Raw genomic sequence first — 18,445 nt, forward strand, 5'->3', positions numbered from 1 at the left:
GCACCTTGAACACTTTGTCCTGTTCCTCAGAGCTTTCCTGATCATTTTTTTCCTTTTTTTTTGTGGCAGGGCAAACTTTTCTGCTGTATCCGACTATTACTGCCATCCTGTTGTCATCTATCCCCATGATGTACAACATTCATCAAAACAAGCCACCTTCTTCCATGTATAATGTTCAATGTACAGGCACTTTTGGCAGTGGACAGGGCTCATCATGGGTACTGACCAATCTAACGTAGACCCGTACACACAGCTGCACTATGCTGTGATCTAAAACCTTTTTATCAAAGCCCACAATACATTTTCCAACATACTACAGCAACTAGTATTACAGAAGCTGTAATCAGATTGTGGGACCCAGCATTTATTAAGCAGTTAAAATAAATACAGTCAAAAATTCAAAGTGATTCCTATGGAGTTGATAACACTTTATTAGACAATTCCAGCAACACTGTAGACACAAATGCCAAACTTATGTTCCGTCAATAACACTTGCTTGAGTTTCTCTTGGACTCTTGGAATATTTTATTGCAAAACTGTAAATTAAAAATAACAAAACAAATTGCAAAATTGTTCAATTGCAAAAGCAGTGAAAAGATTTTTAGACACCAAGGACATTGAAACAAAATTGAGACATGTTTATTCAAAGGTCAAATGGGGCAAGAGATTGGAAATTGCTGGTGTATGTAGGTAAAACATTGCATGTCCCAGTGTACATTGCATTAACTACACTGAGGCCAGATATGGTGCTGTACTCAGAAAGTAAACAGGTCATTTATTCATAGAGTTAACAGTTCCATTTGAGGTTGCAGTAGATGAAGCATTCAAAAGGACGAAGCCGAAGCATGCAGACTTGGTGGCTGAGGTGAGGGAACGGGGGTGACAGGCACATGTAAGAGCGATGGAAATAGGTGTTAGGCTATGTAGCCAAGTTTGCCACATCCCTGCTTGTGCAGTTCGGCATCAGGGGCCGGAAACTAACTAGCGGTTGTGAATAAGGCGGAGGTGCTGTTGTGGTGGTTGGTGATATAGCACGTAAAGATCACATGGAACTGCCGGCACTGAGCATGCATTAACAGTGCCAGTGGGTCTAAGTACAGCCTTAGTAACCAGGGAGGCCAGTGCTGATTTACGATTGTTGATGCTTAAGGCTAAGGTAGGACTGTAAAGCTGGCTTGGAGGGGAGTGGGCCTGGGATGCCAGACTTCACTGTTGAAAAAACTGGTGAGAGGAGGTGCCTACCTGATGACACCTGTGAAGAGCTAGTGATGCAGAGTGTGGTTTGGGTACTCATGTAATGGGCTCAATGAGCAACCATAGTTATTAAGGGTAGCTGGTTGCTCATCGGATCATAATTGGCCACAGCAACCTTAGGGTCCAGCTGTAGGATTGAAACAATGGAATTGTGTGGCTGCCAGTAAGAAAAGTGTGGGATGGGCCCTATCAGAAGTTCCTAATGGATTGGTATATGATATTGTACATCTTATCTTGTGTATGATTATAATTAAGCCACATTTAAGGCATTCAATAAGGATTCTTTTCCCCCTGGAAATTACTTCTGTGAATTACTTACTGAATTTATTAATGGTAGGAGAAGACTTAAGTTGCTGTGATCTTAAAATATAACTAGGTAAACTTTTAATTTAATCAATACTCTGAAAGAAGAACATATAATTTACCACAGTAAACAAGTTCATCTTGGTAATGTTTACACAACATTATCAATATTCAACAAATTCAAGTATATTCCTGTTTGACATCCTGATTAAAAACAATTCAAAGCCCTTGTGTCCACAGGACAATGGATTAAAAAAATTACAGTCAAAAGCCAGAGGTAGCTCTATCACAACCCCAGAAATGTTGAAATGATATCACTGTTCATTTCTCCACTCCAGGTTAACATACTGCTGGATGCTACTCTCCTCAGTGTCTAGACAGAGTTAGAAAGACAGAGAATTTATTTGACACAGTTTTAAAAACAGTATCTTTCACATATGAAAAGATTAAACAAGGTCCTGAACATATCATATACATAAGTCATATATGATTATAACAGCATGTTAAATATCAACTTATTATCAACCATCAACTTATTTACTGAAGTTTCCCAATGCCATTTTAAGGACAGGTACAAACATAAAATATGCCGTACCATTACAGAGACATATTTTTTGTTTAATTTCTGGTTCCCATATGTTAAAATATGTAAAACGTCTTGACAATTTTGCCTTAAAATGTACAGAAATATTTAGAGAGAATGCATAACAATATGGATGATCATAATGAAAGACTGGATTTTAAATGGGGCAGCTTTAAGTAAAAGGGGGGTGTGTGCAGTCAAAGTTAAGGTACAGGAACAGAATCAGACCTGAACTGTCTTCTTTGACCTGTGCTCTACTCACCATCCTCCAAGGTTTGGATTCTAAAGGCAGCTAGACGTTCTATCAACTCTTCTGTGCCTTCTACAGCAGCACGATTAAAACCAGTGTAGCCTTCCTCTGCAGTGCAATACTCAATAAACCTGTAAAAGACATGTAAACACACAAGAACTAATTAGAACATGCCAATTTTGGTCGAATGGTGTGGGGAAAACATACAGTAGTTCGACTAGAAATTTGAATTTAAATGATTTACTGAAAGATCAAGACCTATTTTGGCCAAGAATGCCGCCGCATATATTGTTTGCTGGTGACATTGTGATAGGCTGGTCTTTCATCTCCAGGCAGGTTAAAAGATGTTAAAACCAGCTCTTTCTGAGATACTTTGTACTGTATATAAAAGTGTATCTCCTGAGAGGTTTAAATAATGTGTTCTTTTACATTACGGCTTTGTTCACTCTTTCAGTCATAAAGTTACATTTATAAACATGCGTTATAAACATTATAAATATATTAACATCAGGTGATTGATGGTATGTACCTGGCCCAGGTTGGATCACTGCTGAGTAAGATGGGGTTTCCCACCACAATAAGCAGGGACTTGGCCCGTGTCATAGCAACGTTGAATCTCTGTTGGGATAGCGGATAAGAGCGGTATGATTATAACAGCAAGCATGTGTTTATTTTTGCCCTACAGTTATGAAACCTATGTCGTTATGACATGTTTCAAAGGCTTAAATGCTCTCATAATATTTTGCTTATATACACTAACTCCTGAAGTATTTAAAGGCCGCACCCAGGAGGTAAACCCTCTTTAGTAAAGCACTGCAAACTGAATGGGGCACTCTGTAGCAGCCTCACATAGGCCTAAAGTCACCATTGCCATGTGTGGGCACTGGGCTGTGGATAAATGAAACTGGCTAGATGGACAGATTTTATAAGGAAAACATTTATTAGACTACATTCCCAATATCACACCCATGTACATAGACGCCAAGTGCATATTCCCTCTGTAAAATGGAGATATTAGAGCAGTTACTTATCTAAGCAGTAAGATAAGCTTTTCATTTCCTCAAAAAACAAACAAATAAACTTATTTTAGAATTAAAAACAAATAGCATTATGACAGTTAGTAGTGATACGTGTCGGTACATTTTGGTTTAACCCTTTCCAAATCTCTCCTTGTGGCACTCCAGTATTAATTCTGGTTGCCATCCAATACCTTGTTTTACTGGTTAATAAATACTTCATTTGTTAAGTAAAGAGTTGGTTGATTTAACCAGTCCATATGCTCAAAGAGAACATCTGGAAACAAACTATGTTCTGCACTCTAGCTCACCACACATCTACTACTTTTTACTGTATTTATGTTTCTGTATTTGTTGTAATTATATACAGTTTTATTTAGATATTATTTAGCAATTTTTCCATCAGAACTGCATCTGTGTGCAGTCTTCTTGTCAAGTGTGTGTGTGTGTGTGTGTGTTGGTGTGTGTATATACTACCTTCTCATTGTTAAGGAAGCCAATGTTGAAATCTGCATCTAATTTCATGTATTCACTGCTGCTGCGAACAGTAGACACAATAATCACCCTCCGCTCCTGGCCCTGAAACTCCTCCACTGAGCCCACCTGCAGGCGCGCACACACACACACACACACACACGCACACACGCGCACACACACGCGCACACACACACGCGCACACACACACACACATACACACACACACACACACACACACGCGCACACACACACGCGCACACACACACGCGCACACACACACACACACACACACACACACACACACATACACACACACACACACACACACACACAGTTGCAAAAAGAAAAAAATAAATGAAAAGAAATTTCAAAAGGCTTTATCAAGGCTACATCAAGCAGATTACGAAATTCTGAATGTTACTTTTAGTTTCTCAATGTCCTCGTAGACTTTCAACTCTCTGTCACATTTTGTGATGGCCTTCTTCAGTTTCTCCACCTGGATAACACATGCGCACACACACACACACACACACACACACACACACAAACACACAGGTATGTGTCTTAATGATATCCAGGATGATTGCGGCTTAATTTACTAAGTAATCCGGGTTAATACCATGCTTATATACACTCACCATGAATGGGTGGGGCTCAATAACAGTAGGGTAAACAAGTGAATAGTATATATATGAATTCACTACCTGTTGTGACATGAAATTATTTTTATGAAACAGGCTATTTGCAGCTTAATATATGTACACAGGGCCGGACTGGAGAAGTCCAGAACCGCCGTCCGGTCCACGGCTGTTCAATAACCAAAATTTAGAGTCTAAAAACTACCAACAGCAGGGGGCGCTAATACAATCATTTATCATTTGTCAAAAATAAATTACATGGACCTAAAAGCCAAAAAAGAAGAAATAAAGATTACATTTAGGCTACTCATTGACACCTTTCATAGTTCGTTTCTATTTAATGGATTTTGCTGTCAAAACGAACACATAACTATCAAATTAATTTGACAACAGCATAAAAATAAATGATGTTATTTTAAAATCACAGAGATAAGACTTGCACTTTTCACAATTTGTTGATAAAATGTTTTAAATAAAGCAAGGAAACTGCATCACAAAACAAAAAGTACACGAAAAAAATATGTCAAAAGCTTGAAATAAAATCACTAATTTCCACCTGTTTTCTGTAGGGTGTGATGATGCCGATGTCTTTGGGTGAGATCCTGGTGATGCCCTTCTTGCCTTGCCCTGACAACAGCAGCTTCTTCAGGTAATCCACGACTTTGGTGATCTCCGAGGTGTTAAAGAAGGATGGACTGTTGGATTCCCTCTCATCTTTTCCATGAACGCCATGGAAAATCAGAGGAAAATTCTTAGAGAGCACAAGAACACAAGAGCACTAGATTAGTAATGATATTTTAGTCTGCAATGAGCTTGTAGAGTGGCACTGTACATACCACCAATCACTAGGAAAATACACTGTAACTCACTTTCTTGGGAAGATGTTCCCAGTTGCAGTACATGTTTGTGCTGAACTCATCTGCAAATGGCTGCAGCTCACCATCGTAGAACAACTCATTAGGGATCTTCAGGATGGACCTGTGAGATCTAAAGCAGAACAAGCAGGATCAGAATCAAAAACATTTACAGGCCATGTATACAAGACGATACCTGGTAAAATAAGTGCAGAACACAAGGAGCAGAAAGTGGACCACTTCATTTCATGCAGAGGTAATATTTATAAGCACTGCACCTGTAGTTGCGCAGCAGCTTGGTCACATAGAAAGTGTTGTATCCAGTCTCTCCCTTTTGATACAGAGTATTTGTCGTCATCAATCTTTCCAGAAGTGAGAGACCTAAAGTGGCATAGTGATCAAAACAAAAACAACGTGACCACACACTCTGAGCAGTAATGATACATATTCCATCTCTCAGTGTGTGGCATTAGAGAGGTCACTGTGTAAGCACAGTCTGAGAGCAGACTCACCAAGTCCATACTGAATAGCGATTGGTGACCTCAGAATAGGTCCCAGCTGCTTTGGATCTCCAGCCAGAACCAGCTGACCTGTTGTTGCACGCAGGAGACCTATACGCACACAGACAAAAAACACTTTTACCTAAACCAATGCTAAAATCTTCTTCTTTCCGCTGCTCCCTCCTGTCAGGGGTCGCCACAGCGGATCAACCCAACACGCACCGTTGACCTGGCACAGTTTTTTGCACCGGATGCCCTTCCTGACCAAACTAATGCTAAAATAAAATCTAAAAATAGATTATACACTAAAGCTATCCCAGTGAACACGTCAGCTACGTAGTTGCAATGTTTATGGTCAGCTTTTGTAGTTAAAAAGTTGGGTTTTGAGTTGACCTGGTTGTCATTAGCTGGGGGCAGCCTAAGTACATTGTACACACACATACACACAGTAACCTTGGTGGAATATTTCTTTACCAGCTATGCCAATAATAGCCTCTGACTCCATAGCATGACCAGCTTCATCCACGAAGAAATGAGTAAAATAACCAACAGGCAAACCTCCAGTGACCAGCCTGCAAACACACACAGAGCACACTTAGGGTTAACCATAAGAAGTCTGAACTCAGTAGTCCACTAAAGAGTCTTAATTGCTGAGTTTTACAGTGGGTCAATCCCCCGTTCTAGAACAAACATTAAGGTTTTGTTATAAAGGACCTTCACCTGCCAGCTGTAAACACAGTGGTAACCAGGATCTTGTACGACATCAGCTCGTTTTTACTCGGGAACTCATACACTTGACCTTTAAGGTTACAACAGTCCTAAAGAGACAAAATTGAATGTAATCAAGCATAACTGTGCTCAGCGGAGTTAGAAGAGCACTCATACAGCTACTCACCCGCAGAGAGAGGGGCACTAGGTCAGGACTGCGGCTCATGGCGTACATTCTGTAGACTTTACGACGATCGACATGCTGCAGCAGTCTCTCACAGAGCTGATCTGCAGCATCGTTAGAGGGAGCACAAGCCAGGATATGCACATCACGTACACACTTCTCCACCTGGGCCATACATAGATAAATAGACAGACAGAGTGAGACAGAGCGAGAGAGAGAGAGAGAGAGAGAGAGAGAGAGAGAGAGAGAGAGAAAATAATTAATTTTAAAACAAACAAATATTTTGTTATATTTCTTGCAAAAAGCGTTTTAACAGTTTTGACATAAGCACAAAATAAGCCCAAAATATGCATTTTAGCTTGTTGTGGGTTCGATTCCCGCTCCGGGTGACTGTCTGTGAGGAGTTGGTGTGTTCTCCCTGTGTCCGCTTGGGTTTCCTCCAGGTGACTGTCTGTGAGGAGTTGGTGTGTTCTCCCCGTGTCCGCGTGGGTTTCCTCCGGGTGCTCCGGTTCCCTCCCACAGTCCAAAAACACATGTTGGTAGGTGGATTGGCGACTCAAAAGTGTCTGTAGGTGTGAGTGTGTGAGTGAATGTGTGTGTGTGTGTCTTGCCCTGTGAAGGACTGGCGCCCCCTCCAGGGTGTATTCCTGCCTTGCGCCCAAATATTCCAGGTAGGCCATGACCCTGAATTGGATAAGCGGTTACAGACAATGGATGGATGGATGGATTTCCATGGCATAAATTATAGCTCCTAATAACTAAGTGTTATAAATACAAAAGGAAATCACACTAAAACATAATTTAAAATAAATACTAATCTAAAAGTTGCACTTATACCTATTTAATAGTGCTGTTCAGTCCTTTCTGTATGAATTTATGATGAAATTCAGAACATAATGTGACAAATACAAAATAATAACTTAATAAACACTAGTTACACCAGACACAGCAAACTGTCAGAATGAAGTCCTATTCTTTTGAATGGAGTTCACCACAATGATCCATTTCCTGCTGAATATATCCCGGGAATTAAATCTCATAATGGCAAGCTCAAGATTGGTGAACTCTGACATGTTGAAGTTGTGTATTGAAGAAGCATGGTTTCATACAGCAGTATTGTAGACTATAATAGAAGCTGGGTCTGAGCAAGACATATTATGTAACATGATGCTATATCAACTTATATAACAGCACATAAATGGAAGGTGGCCTAGGACACAGCCAGGAGGTTGGATTAGAAGGTCTTTATGTGTTGAAGTGTTAGTTTTATTTTGTGGTTGGCGAGTTAGCTGGTTGTTAGCTAAAAGCACCTTTTGCTTCACCGAACTTCCAGACTCCACCTATTTGCAAATGTGTGACATGACTGCACTTTATTGGTATACCTCTTCTTCAGAGTGTGTTTAAACAAGTCTATAATGTCCTGCTTGTACTACAGACTCCACCTGTTTGATGGCCTCCACCAAGGTGACTGTTTTGCCGGTGCCTGGAGGCCCAAACACCAGGTACGGAGCCGGCTTGGACACACCTGCCACAATGTTACACACTGCAGTGTACTGCTCATGATTCCCCTCCAAACTTCTGTCAAAGAGACTAACAGCACACACAGAATATTTAAAATAATACACACAGGTTCAATCAGTTATTCACAAACCAAGATCAGTCAACACACTCAGTGGTGGTTGGCTTCTCACTGACCTTAATGAGAGTTTTGCCCCTGAGCTCACAGAGTGTGGCTGTGTAGGGAACAATACATCTTGGAGATTATCCTGGACTGCCAGGTGCACAGCACGATGCTGGAGTTTCATCAGCAGCCGATTAAAGGTGAACTCTACCCGAAACTTCATGCAGTCTATGAAGCTTTCCACAAACCTGCAGAATTATACACAGGGATTGTAGGTTTGAGATTTATGTTCAGTCTTTTACATCCCTTAAGACTGAAAGCAGAAGGTGTCAACCAGAGGAGCATGTGTTCTCCTTTTGAGTGTTTGTTCATCTCAAGGTTTCTACCATTGACATTTCCTTGCCACAGTTGTTTTGGCTTGTTCACCTGGTGCTAGAACTGGGAATTCTGTAAAAGCTTTTGCTACAAGTCGAGCTGTCCATCTGATTTCTTTGTTGTTTAGTTTGTGCCAGGATAACCTTCTTTTATGCCTTGGAGACTGTTCAGAAAGTCATTTTTTTGTTTACCAGGACACTTAGATATTCTGCTGTTATCACGCTGCGTTTGCTGTGTTGGGAGGACTCCTGTTGGGCCGATGTTAAGGACAAAGGAGAGGGTTTGGGCTGCAGTTGCATGACCAGAAGGCTTTTCAGTCAGAAACTCTAAAGATGCATTAGGATGCAGTAACATAAGATAAGAAAGCTTTGGCTTCATTTTATATTCTCATGGCTGTGATGTTTGCTTGTTTGTATTCCCTCCTTTTCTTTTCCTTTCCTTCTTGCAGTGTTTCCTCTTTGCGTTCCTATAATGCTATAATTTTAAGTTAATCTAACTCTCTTTTAAATGTGCCACTCTGCCCCTAGACCTTTTAATTGTCATGTATCCGGTGTCATGATGTTTGTAATTATCAACACACAAATCATCAGGAAATAGAGATGAGTAGTATGATGATCTTTTAACATGGTGCTTAATCTTAATATTGTGATAAATAAACCTGCTTTTTTGAGCAGACTGTTGGCAAAGTCTACAGTTAAGAACCACTTATCAACAGCAGCCCTAGACATGGCGCCTGGGGAGCAGATGGGGTTTAGGTGCCTTGCACAAAGGCACCTCAGTCATGAACTGTCGGTTCTGGGGATCGAACAAGCAACCTTCCTGTTACAAGCCCAGTATCTTAACCACCAAGTGGCTGCCCCACAATATTGCTACATTGCCTATTTTAGCAGATCTTCAAGAGAAAGGCAAAAAACAAATATATCAGTCACATCATATCCACCATCTTACTTTGGGGAGAAGCCTAGTTTGAGCTTGTCAAGCTCCACACGATGAACATAGCCCTTGTATTTGACGACAGAGTCAAGCTGCAGGTCTTCTTTCTTAGTGAGCAACAAGTGATCTCCTCTTAGCACCGATGGACGATTCTCAGCAACACCTGGAACCTGAAGACAAAGACAAAAATATATACATCTGGAGATTGTACATGTGCTAGCTTTTGTAGGTGGTTAAATAAAGCACATGGATGTATTAGGCACATGGATTAGTTGAATAGTTGAACCTAAATATTGACACTGACCTCTATCACCAGCAACTTCCTGCTTTGCTGATCCTTCTTCATGGTGACATCGTCCTTGTTGTATCTCTTGATATCCACCAACATCTGAGACTCCTCTAAGTAAAGCAGTAGGTGGAAGCGTTCTGCATAGTTCTGGAAGCTCAGTGTAGACTCCAGCAGAGCCCTAATCACCACCACCACAGATACACATATGCAGCCTCATTATATTAAGAGCCAAATCTGATCAATGAGCAGGACAAATAAAGGCTATGATGAATGCTGTGGATCCCTTACTTCTTTTCCAGGAAATAGGTTTTGGGAGCTGTTGAAGGGTCCTTCAGGAACTTGGCTAACTCAGTAATGTAAGACGGAAGGTTATAATGTTGCAATGGCACTTCATATCCAAGACGATTTAAGTCCTGGCTATAGAAGACAATATAAAGAAAAACAGACTGAAATCACAGCAAGAAAATATCCAGAAAAAGCTAGGTTCAAATGATGTAGCAATGAAATTTAAGATAAAAACGTTATGTAAATGTGATGTGTAATTTCAAATTTAAAGCCATTTTCACTGCAATTTTGATGCAAAAAAAAGCAGTTGTGTACACAACCCATATACTTGAGTTAAAGTACATATATTGAATGTAAAATAATACTCCAGTACAAAAAAGTACAAAAGTTTCTATCTTAAAACGTACATGAGAATCTAATGTAAAAGTACCATGACGTATTGTGGCTCTAATGTCCTATTATCATTTTTGTAACAAGAATGTATGCTTAATCAAAGCCTTGTAGGTGAAAAGACTCTAGTCTCACTTTTGGTCTTTTAATAAAATGTCATTAATTTGCCTGAACACAATAGAAACAGCCAAAGATTAATTACAATGAATGCTATAAGAACTGTCACATACACCCAAGGTGTTTGCCCTACAAACTAACGGAGGTCGTTGTCTCCTGAGTATTAAGGCCAATTTATGACTCTGCATCAAACCTGCGCCGTAGGGCACACATCAATCTGAACCCTACGCCTGAGTCACACCTCTCCAGAAATATAACTAACTACATATCGCATCATCGCAGACCACGATGACTGTAACTAGTCTGCTGTCAGACGGACATGGATCAAGTTGAAATGAGGAAGTCCAAAAATATGAACTCCTCCACACTACAGAGACTGCAGACAGCAGCAAATTCAGAAATAAAAACTTGCAACAAGGAGTGGAAAAATGTGCCTACCCTCCACCAAAAGTGCAGTTTCTACCGTGCTGAGCCAAGATTAGCATTGACAGAGGCTCTATTCTCCCTCTTACAGCTCAGTGAAGCATCACAATAATCTTGAAGCTGGGTAAAAACTTTACAGAATTCCTTTAAGCTCTGTTTCATCTTCACAGTTGTAAAGTAGGCCTATGGTTTGAGCGATTTCTGCAATCCCAAGCCATCTGTTTCTTAAATACATTTTTAGATTTCTGACATTTTGCCTTATACTTGGTTTTGTTTTTAGATTTGCCTTTTGGGCTTAAATATTCCAAGATTAAATATTCCAAGTTTTGACCTCGATTCAAGTATTGTGTGAATTTACACTGTTATTAAACACTGGTAAATAAACCTGTGACTGATTCTCACCCTCTGTTTGGATTTGATTGATGACATCTACAAATCCGTACCACGTAATGGTACATAACAAAGTATCAAATGTAATCCGTACCAAAGTAATCCAAAATGAAAGTACTCAGGTAAATTACAGATACATGAAAAAAACTACTTAAGTACAGTAACAAATTACATTTACTTTGTTACTGTACACCACTGAAAACAAGTAAATATTGAATTGTAGTCAAAGTATATATATATATAGTATATATATATACAATATATATATATATATATATATATATATATATATATATATATATATATACAATATATATATATATATATATATATATATATATATATATATATACAAAGTATATATATATACAAAGTAGCTATATATATATATATAGCTACTTAAAATATCAATCAGTCACACTGACCAAGACTCTTCTTCATGTTTCGAAGCAACCATTACACTGACACCTAGTGGCCTGGATGCATCAAAGATTCTGTACTAAACTTATGTTGCCTTTGAGGGGTCCACTCTGTAGACCGTAATCCTGTACGCTCATTTACTCCCATAATGCAACATTTTATTATATATGAACAATCACGTTTACCTCTCTGGTTGCACCCCTTCATCCACAGTAAAGTTTGCTTTTTGGACACTGCTCAGTCTGAAGGGTCTGTAGGGCTCGATGGGTGCCAGGTCTGCAGCTAGCTGTGTCCTGAACTCCACTTCAATGAAGCGCACAATGTGGAATATTTTGAAGGGCTGCTGCATGCTCTGCTTGAACTCAAAGGCCACTGTAGCCCCATAAACTCCCACATCATTTGAACAGAACTTCATTCTGACTTCATACATCTCACCTGTGGAAAATGTGTTACAGGGTTTGGTGAAGGTTGATACCTGAAACCATTTCATGTGTTGGTTTCTTCCAGAAACCTCTTACTTCCATCAAATGTTACATCGTGCACTTTCAGCAGTGCTGAACCCCTAGTAAAAATGACAAGGGTTATGTTCTCTTCATTACAGGTCAGTGAAGCATTACAGTCACTTTGAAGCCATAATTTTAAGGTTAAAATACAACCTTGTGTTTCTTTAAATCAACTTCATACTTCTTATAATCACATTTTGGTTCAGTGTTCATTTCTAAATGGCTTTGCAATGTGCAATTAGGCCAAAAACCTGTGAATACTACTTTGATAAACAAAACAAAAGAAGTTGCAAGGTTTTGCTGTGATACAATGAGACTATAGGGGTCTATTCTCACCAGCTACGAGAAGCAGAGGGTTGTTGCGTGTGACTCTCTGAGAATCTTCAAACTTGAAGCATTGGATCCAGTGAAGTGGTGAATAGTAGGTGAAATAAATGTTGCTCATCCCCTTATTCTCAACAAAAAGCCTCTGCTCATAAACCTCTGCCTTCTCCACACAGATGTGGATCCTGCCATCGACCATCTCGTTCTCCGAGCTGATATGAATGCCATTTTTATCAGCGACAAACTCTGACCTGAGGAAAAAAAACACTAGTAGTAGTAAAGGAGCCATCCCAGTAAACAAGAAACATCCCTGGACGTTCAAAATAGGTCTAAAAGTAGTCTGTCCGTCAAGGACCCATTTTAAACGTCAATGGACGTCCAAAATACATCTTAATAAGTTAGTTAAGTGGTGACCAATCGATAACGTCAGTGGACGTCCAAAATGCGTTTTATACAAGTAATTTATTTTGGGACCAATTAATAACGTCAATGGACGTCCAAAATACGTCTAATAGTCTTCTTTTCAATGTCTGTGTTTGGACGTCTTTTCAATTTTCATTTTCAACCTTAAGAGAACGTTGATTAGACGACAGTCATTACGTTATTTCAACGTTGAATCAACGGCTAAATGTTTACTGGGATAGCAACAGACATTTGCTGAATAACAGAAATGTAAACAGTCTGTCAAAGTATATAAATGACATAAAAACGTCATATAATCACACACCTTTGCATGATTATAATTCAAATTAAAATAAACATCTTTATTTCATGTAAATTTTGTTTCATGCTTTCTTCATGAATGATTTACACACCGTGTGTGTGTGTGTGTGTGTTTGTGTGTGTGTGTGTGTGTGCTGACCTCTCATTCCTGAGTTTGTTGAGGAGCTCTCGAGCCAGTGTTCTTCTGGCTCTGACACCACCCTCAGGACCAGGGGGTGCAGGAGGTGGCGAAGCGTCTGTGTCATTAGTGGGTGGTGGAGAGCTGCTGTTGGGACTCTGTTGAGTGTTAGGAGGTCTCCACCACTGGTCCCTTAGCACTTCTCGCACCTGTGGGAACGACAATGATACAAATTCAAAGATTAGATCTGCTAGGAACATCACCAACACTGCAGTATGTTCATGTTGAGTTCAGTCAAATTCCTTAATCTATTAAGCACAAAATGAAAAATATCTGAATCATAGTAAGCCGCTGGTATTGTCTGTGTGGCCCTCTGCTGTTTTTCTAAAGGCATGTATTACAGGGTGTTCTCTAAACTTTTGGCTAAATGCAAATGCTGATCACTCAAAGATTGACAAACTGGTTATAATCAGCACGGGTAATGGAGGGAAACACATTTAGTTTCTGAACTGAAGCACACCTTGTGGATTATTTCCTAAACATCAGTCAGTATGTGAATGAGTGAGTGTGTGAGCGACTGAGTTACAAACCAGTTCCACAAGGTGCTACATATTTAATAATAAACTGTATAACAAAGTTTTCTTTTCCCATGAAAATAAATTTAGTAACATATCTTGTCTTACATTTCCCAGATTAGTCTATAATGCAATAAACTGCATGCCACTGAACATCTGCCAAGCTTGCATATTGCATCAGGACACACCTTAAATGATCAATCCTGATTATTGCTCGTGTATCCACTTATACTACAGCATTTGACTGATATAAGGCCATAATAAATTCCATAATGGTTAATTAATGGCTTATTTCGCTTCTCAAAGCTAACCACTGAGTTTCATGTCGTTCTTCAAAAGACATTCCACAGTATCTCAAAAGATAAAAAAGGGTAAATATTTTTAACTACACAATACAGACTGTCTACCTGTACCCACTCAGAGAATTACATTACATTTATACGGTTATTGTTGCTGTTGTTGTTGTTATTTGCTTTTTTTGGCCTGAATTTCCTCTCTAAAGTTTAAGGGTTATTTGATCCCACCCTCCCTCCCACCTGTAAATCCTTTCCTAAAGATGTATCAGACATTCATTCAGAAAGCCAGAGGGACCACATTTTTATTACACACTCCTGTAACCTAAGAATATCCTCACCAGTTTACACTGAAGACCCTGTAGTTACTGTATAATAAGACTTTGTATTTAATAAGCCTTTTAAAGTCTGATATTTATTAAGCACTTACACTATACAGACAAAAGTATTGGGACACACTTCCTAATAGTTGAATTCAAGGGTTCCATTCTGTCCTATTGTACAAAATAAAAGCAACTACACAGTAAATTCACTGTTAGTGTAATAATTGAACACTCTCAGTCTTAAGTTAACACTAATAGTGTTGATTTAACACGAGTGAATTTACTACGTAGCTTGATTTTAGCACAGATTTTTATATTTTGCAGAGAGCAATCACAGAAGGGTGAAGTAAGTTCCGGGGATATATCTGAGCAATAAGGAGGATGTAGAGTGGAGCAATGTCCTCTCCTCTTTGTGATCAAACACTTTGTTTTTGCTGCTAACATCTCAAACTGACCTTGAAAGTGTAGAGCACATAAGAACTCCCTCTATAACAAACCCCAGGTGTTTGTGTAAGTCAAGCACTTCATAGCGATCATATTTATTCATTCATTTATTATCTGTAAGCGCTTATCCAGTTCAGGGTCGCGGTGGGTCCAGAGCCTACCTGGAATCATTGGGCGCAAGGCTGGAATACACCCTGGAGGGGGCGCCAGTCCTTCACAGGGCAACACAGACACACACACATTCACTCACACCTACGGACACTGGTGGCGTCGCCAATCCACCTACCAACGTGTGTTTTTGGACTGTGGGAGGAAACCAGAGCACCTGGAGGAAACCCACGCGGACACAGGGAGAACACACCAACTCCTCACAGACAGTCACCCGGAGCAGGAATCAAACATACAAACTCCAGGTCCCTGGAGCTGTGTGACTGCGACACTACCTGCTGCACCACCGTGCCGCCCCGATCATATTTAGTCCATCCTAATTAATATGGGTATAATCTGTTTTCATCTTGATATTTATTCATATTATAACTGTAACATATAAAGTCTGAGTTCATTTTTTCTGTATATATATATATATATATATATATATATTCATCACATCTCATCTCATCATCTTTTCCATTTCAGGGCTGCGGTGGATATATATATAGAGAGAGATCCAATCAGAAATCTTGGAATAAAAGTGTGTGACTATGCACCTTAAAATCCTCCAGTCCAAAGAGTTTTGATCAAAAAAGATCAGAAGATTAAGAAAAAAGTGTAAGAATGCCATTAAAATTGTATCAAATTAATCATATGAAAAAAAACATTCTGATGATCCGGAGAAATGGGATTCCAGAATTCTCCAGAACAACTCTCTGACCAAAAGTAAATTTTCTCTCTGTGAATCCTGTTCAAACAAGTGTTCCCTAAACCCTGGACTCATCTTTACAGCAGTCATCCAACTGGCTCCAAGCCTATCTGGTGTTTTCTTTATTCAGTTACACGAATATGCACTTTTCAGGGAAAGGGTACACTTTATTCCAAAGGCTTTTTTTTCTGTCAGAAGGACGTATAAATGCCTGGATTTCTGTTTTTGTGAATGAGAAACAATCTCCAGCTCCACCCCCTGAGACTTGAATCAGTTTATGGAATCTCAAGCCTAACAACGATGAAAGATGAACGTTTATCAGGGTCCATTTTCATATATAATATTTATTCTTAACCATGACCATAACCAGAACAATTCCAACACAACCACTATTTACATTCTTCACAACTCTGCAATAATCTCTGACCACAGATCTATCACAAGTCTTCATTATAAAAAATGAGCATTACGGTTTTCTTAAGTTCCTTATTTATAAATAAATATGTAAAATTACACATGGCTTCCAGCACATGATATAATCACTTATTCATACTGCTGTTTGTACTGATAACAGATTCCTGCTCGGCTGAGTTTCGTTTCATACAAACAGAAACCATCTAGTTTAATGACTGAGCGATGCAGACTGTGAATTAAAACATAAAACAGTCTAAGGCCACTTCTAATCCCTCCTGTGGACTGTGATATTGACTTACTTTGTTATTTAATTCACAACAAATGTCTCTCCACAAAAGTGAACAAACTCCAGTTCATATGATTGAGACTTGTATTTGTTTTCTCACGTTATGTGACTGTTTTGTAGGCCGTACCTGAGCTCCACTTCCTGCTGTGAATGTATTAATATACAAACTCCCAGCAGAAACTTTTAAATAGATTGCAGTAAGAATGAAAAAAGGAGTCATGAATGTTGCCATTAAGCAACACTGGGTGCAACAACATATACTTTCTATAGTGGTAGAACTTACATGGCTGTTGAAGTAAACTTGTCTATCCCTGGTGACTCGAGCCTTGCCGCTATTTCTGAGCACATAGAGGACCGAGGAGAAGTTGGGGTCTCTGTTCAGACCATCCCTGAAAAAAAATGTAAGGCTTAATTAGTGTTGGGCATTAACTCTATGCAGCAGCTACAGAAAGTAAATGAATGAATGAATAAATGTGTTTTGGCAGATTTAGATTAAAATCTAATTAATAACACGTTAATAACACTCTGCCAATTGGTCTGTGTTAATCATTTTAAAGCAGAAAAATAGCTAATTTACGTTTGTTCTTTATTGTGTTCAAAATAATTAATGTGTTTATTTCCCTAATTTTATTGACGTCTCGATCCTGGGTGAGTTTTCACATTCAGAAAGTTTCAGTTTTTACTGGAGGGTCACATATTTGGTGTATATTTGTGTATGAACACCCACAAAGCATCGATGAAGTGTGACAGTTTACTAGAGAAATACCGTGATATTGAATGTGGTCGATGTCGCTTGTTCTTTCAGTTGAGATTTTAAACAAAATAAACGCGAACACGACACCGCTCTCACCTGTTTCTGAATTCGCTGTTGTATATCTCCTTAAGCTCGTCTCTGTCGACGATATTAAACCTGTTTGACTCCTGTAAAAACTCTATAAAGTCTAAACCAACTGAGCGGATTTCGGCCTGAGGACGTCGCGCTGCTCTGGTTCTCCTCCCCATGTCGTGTTTATGTGTAACCTACAGCACTGAGCACTAAACGGATGCTGAGTTGAAGAACTGCCCGTGAACTGGGCTGGGTTTGTTTTGGTTCTACACGCCCCTTCTGTTGAAACGGCTCGTCGATTTTAACGGTGAAACGAAACTCAAACTCACCCCCGAGAAAGAAGAGAAAAACGCAAGCAAAACTGCAAACACGACTTAATACAGTGGAACATATAATAATAATAATAATAATAATAATAATAATAATAATAATAATAATAATAATAATAATAATAAGTGTTTATGTCATAGCGTTAACTGTAAATGAAGTCTTAAACCATCAGCGGATGAAGACATGAATAAAGTGAAAGAACACACCTGCCGGGCGTAGGCGGCATTTCATTTTAAAAAAAAAAGAAAGAAAAAGAAAACAGGTAAACAACAATCGAAGACGGTGTTTTAAGGCCACTACATTGAAATATAAAATAGAGTTTGGGAATCAGATTCCTAAAAATAAACAATCAAAAATGTACTTACCAGCGTTTATTTATTAATTTGTTCATTCATATAAACCTTGGAGGGGCTCCGG

General features: G+C 39.2%; 1 protein-coding gene across 1 annotated transcript; it reads right to left on the bottom strand.

The window, feature by feature from the left end:
• Positions 1-417: 417 nt before the first annotated feature.
• LOC136666057 (putative helicase mov-10-B.2) lies at positions 418-17,874 on the bottom strand. Its single transcript, XM_066644039.1, has 22 exons — positions 17,723-17,874; positions 17,156-17,261; positions 13,700-13,887; positions 12,850-13,088; positions 12,196-12,445; positions 10,274-10,402; positions 10,001-10,163; positions 9,712-9,866; positions 8,463-8,636; positions 8,210-8,357; positions 6,771-6,932; positions 6,596-6,693; positions 6,350-6,447; positions 5,888-5,986; positions 5,654-5,756; positions 5,391-5,508; positions 5,078-5,272; positions 4,305-4,379; positions 3,884-4,009; positions 2,920-3,008; positions 2,403-2,521; positions 418-1,930 (listed from the first exon to the last, which is right to left on the bottom strand). The coding sequence occupies exons 1-22, from the start codon at positions 17,872-17,874 to the stop codon at positions 1,872-1,874; spliced, it is 3,045 nt and encodes a 1,014-aa protein (XP_066500136.1). The 3' UTR covers positions 418-1,871.
• Positions 17,875-18,445: the final 571 nt, after the last annotated feature.

This window comes from Hoplias malabaricus, chromosome 14 (assembly GCF_029633855.1).
Source record: "Hoplias malabaricus isolate fHopMal1 chromosome 14, fHopMal1.hap1, whole genome shotgun sequence".
Taxonomy (NCBI): Eukaryota; Metazoa; Chordata; class Actinopteri; order Characiformes; family Erythrinidae; genus Hoplias; species Hoplias malabaricus.